This window comes from Apium graveolens, chromosome 11 (assembly GCF_009905375.1).
Source record: "Apium graveolens cultivar Ventura chromosome 11, ASM990537v1, whole genome shotgun sequence".
Classification (NCBI taxonomy): domain Eukaryota; kingdom Viridiplantae; phylum Streptophyta; class Magnoliopsida; order Apiales; family Apiaceae; genus Apium; species Apium graveolens.
The window spans coordinates 166,883,982-166,887,731 of record NC_133657.1 but is presented as its reverse complement, the minus strand read 5'-3'; the positions used below and the strand labels follow the sequence as shown (position 1 = coordinate 166,887,731).

The following is a 3,750-nucleotide window of genomic DNA, read 5'->3' as shown; positions in this document are numbered from 1 at the left end:
ACAAAACACACTACATACATGTAGCTAGTTTTTCAGCAAAGGGAGATAAGAAACTGATCAAACAGGCCTTTCCTTTTGACTTTATAATTCATTTTGTTGTAAAAAATTCCAAGCACATACACTACTTTACAAATATAATAATAAGTTTAGTGTGTATGTGCCTGAGTGTTTAATCTCTCAACCACAAAGTCCATTCATAAAGCAAAGGACAAAGCCCATATTTAGAGAGGAGAGAGAGAGAAGAGAGAGAAGAGAGAGAGTTCATATACAAACTGAGCCAAGAATACTCGTCAAACAACTTGAGAGAGGGAGGGAGGGAGGGAGAGAGAGAGATGGGAAGGACTCCATGTTGTGACAAAGCAAACGTGAAAAAAGGGCCATGGTCACCTGAAGAAGATGCAAAGCTTAAAGATTTCATAGAGAAGTATGGTACTGGTGGCAATTGGATTGCTCTCCCTCAGAAAGCTGGTTAGTAAGCATATCAATAATTTGCTAATTAATTATTATTATTTGGCCTAAATCTGATCAGTTAGTTTAATTGTGTTGACATGTTTCATGGATCAGGTCTAAGGAGATGTGGAAAGAGTTGTAGACTAAGATGGCTGAATTATCTAAGGCCAAACATCAAGCATGGTGACTTTTCTGATGAAGAAGATAGAATCATTTGCAGATTGTATGATCAAATCCGAACTAAGTAAGCCCCTCTTCCACATACAGTGATACAGATACCTATATTCTCTATATGTACATTTATATGTGTATTTCCGCAACTGGTAGTACAATGTTAATCAGATGATACACAAACATATACACAATTTTTTATGTCTTTCCATCACACTTTCATTCCATGTTTAACATCTGTGAAATTCTAACCGATTAAGAAAGATGCTTAACTTAACAAGCAAAAAAAAAGAAGAAGAAGAAGAAGAAGGCAAGTCAATGAAAAATGAAGTCTTTATGAGATGTTAATTAACTCCAATACATCATTATTTTGTTTGTTTTTGAGTTTTTCTAAGGTTCTTTATTTCTATCTTTAGATAATTATGGTTCTAGTGCATGCATGCTAAGTGATCAATTTAACTAGATGTAATTAAATCAACCAACAACTACAACTAATAGCTGTCTTACATTAATATTCAAAGTAAATTACAATCCTTTTTCTTTCTTTTTCTTTTTGTAGATGGTCAGTTATAGCAGCTCATCTTCCAGGAAGGACTGATAATGATATCAAGAACTACTGGAACACTAAGCTAAAGAAAAAATACATGGCTGCTGTCACAAATAACAACATCAACATCAATATGAACATGAATATTCTAAATCCTCCTTCACAGATTTTCCAAGCTTCACAATTTCATAACCAGCAGTATTATCAAAATTTATCATCTTTGTTATACAAAGATTATTATAGTTCAGCAATGAATATGGATACATTATCTCTCCCTCACATTAATCCTCCTCAGACACTTCCCATTAGCACTTCTTATCATCAGTCTTTTGTTCACTACAACCCACTTATGACTGAACACCGCAGTTTCGGGCTCACTTATGGAAATGCTGTTGCTGATCATCACCAAGCATTGAGTTCTGGATCATCAGGAGGGAGTTTCATGAGTCAGATCACTCAAGATCATAATATGGTCACAGGGCAGCCACAAACTTACTCATCATCATCAAACACTGGGGCTGGTTTCGAAACCAATTTTAACTCTGGGATGCAACTTGATTATGGAATCATGGGTGGTATTATTAATGCATCTCCAATAATGCAGTCTTATGATAATTTTGAGGAGATTAAGCCAGTGATTAGCAACAATATTAATAATATAAGCTACTTAGGGTTGGAAGATGGAAAGAAGAAGAATTATGAGAGAGAAGAAATGTACTACCCTAAGTACTGAAAGGAGAAGCAAAGGCAGGAAGGAAAGTGGTACTGACTGATAGTGAAAATCAGAAAGATTTGAAGGGACATAAGAGGTATGGTGTGGTGCACTGAAACTGCAGGCAGTAAAGTACTCACTGAAATTTATTAAGTACTTATATATTACTATAGTTATTATAAGACTATGTTAGCAGTATTTATTAGAGAGGTTTCTTTATGGGATTTTGTGTATTTCTGACTTAATTGCAGACTGAATGAATGAAAGGGGGAAAAACTTGTTTTAGTATTTGACAGTACATGGAAAGTGCTTTCTTTTTGTGCCATTTTCTTTCTTTTTGGTTCTTTTGTTTTTTGTACGGTTATTACCCATTTAAGATTCAAGGACTCTAAAACATATCACATGATGAATAACTACTACAGTAGTAGACTACAGTCATATACAACATTCCTGGCTATTTTAACTAGACACTGTTTAGTTACATTGTTTGTTACATCTGTTCCAGATATTTGTATGGATGATCACAGACTAGACAGAGGCTTGTGCATGTAATATATGTAGCATGTTACTTTGCTTGTATAGTTTTAAGTAGAAGTCATGTTTAGGTAAGGTAGTTTGGCCTAATAAAATACCTTGCCAAGTACTACTACTAGATTGGGAGGCACTCTACATTCTAGAAAAAGAATAAAAAGAGGCAATCTGAGGTAGCCTACATCAGTAATCTTACTAAATAAAACAATAGTTAATTACACTATTAATTTTTAATGGGGAAGTTTAATAGCTTGGTCACAAAGTTCCATCCTATACCCAAAGCCATTAGAGTCGGGAGATGAGGAATCGTCATTTGCTTAAGCAATAATATACTTGTATCAGATATATATTCTACAGTGTGAATTTATCAAACATATGACACTTCATGTAAATATTAGTTGTTTTAAGTACATAAAATTTTATACTCATCTACCACATATGAAACAAGAAAGTGGGATTTCATCTACCACAAAAAGTAGTTTTTTCTAATTCTTCCTTTTTCCATATAAGGATCAACATGCACAGGTAAAATTATACTCATGTAGAGTTTTTTAAAGGAGTTACTGAATAAATTTTGGGAAACATCATCAAATTTCAATTTTTTATGAAGAAATCGAGTAAATTTTTTGAAAAAAATGACAAAAACAATTTTTCTCATCAACAATCGCCACAAACAAATTAGTGTATCATGAAAGGGAACTCTCAACTCAAATGTAACGTAATCCCCTGATTAAATTATATAGTGAGATTCGAGAGTATTAGCAAAAAAAAATTGTATTAGCAAATTAGGAATTGATGAATGTGACAGCAAAAAAGCCTTTTAATACAAATAAGATATACTTGAGAGATGAACAAACTATGTGATAGAGAAAAACTGCGGAACTTTTATATATTTTTTATATAGAGAAAACAAGATGCAATGCAAAATATATAAGCGAGTTTTAGTCCTAAATGGATGCTAAAATCTCGCAAACTACAGCTAACAGACTCCTTATTTCACTCCACACATTTGATACCAAATCAAATCTCCTAAAATGACTCTGCTGCCATATTACCAGGACAGATTGACGATAATGACTAAAATGTAGCTAATTAAAAATACTAACTATGTTTAGATTAAAAACTCCAACATTCCCCCCCCTTAATCTAAACATATTATTTTAACTTCTTCACTCCTAGCAGCTCCCTCATCTTCTCAAATCGTGCAGTCGTCAATGCTTTGGTCAAAATATCTGCTCGTTGTTCTCCGGTTTCAACATATCGAATGACAATCAGTTCCTTCTCCACACATTCCTTGATAAAGTGAATTCACAATTCTATGTGCTTACTCCTTCCGTGA

General features: G+C 33.6%; 1 protein-coding gene across 1 annotated transcript; it reads left to right on the top strand.

Moving 5' to 3' along the window:
- The first annotated feature begins 332 nt into the window (after positions 1-332).
- On the top strand, positions 333-1,901 carry LOC141696108 (uncharacterized). The gene is made up of 3 exons (XM_074500293.1): positions 333-468; positions 565-694; positions 1,181-1,901. Exons 1-3 carry the CDS (start codon positions 333-335, stop codon positions 1,899-1,901), a joined length of 987 nt encoding a protein of 328 aa, XP_074356394.1.
- Positions 1,902-3,750: the final 1,849 nt, after the last annotated feature.

Bases quoted from the DNA above. Each gene is read 5' to 3' on its own strand.
- LOC141696108 (XM_074500293.1), top strand. From the start codon at position 333: ATGGGAAGGACTCCATGTTGTGACAAAGCAAACGTGAAAAAAGGGCCA. The intron at 469-564 runs GTTAGTAAGCAT...TTCATGGATCAG, and splicing joins TGCTCTCCCTCAGAAAGCTG to GTCTAAGGAGATGTGGAAAG. The intron at 695-1,180 runs GTAAGCCCCTCT...TTCTTTTTGTAG, and splicing joins TATGATCAAATCCGAACTAA to ATGGTCAGTTATAGCAGCTC.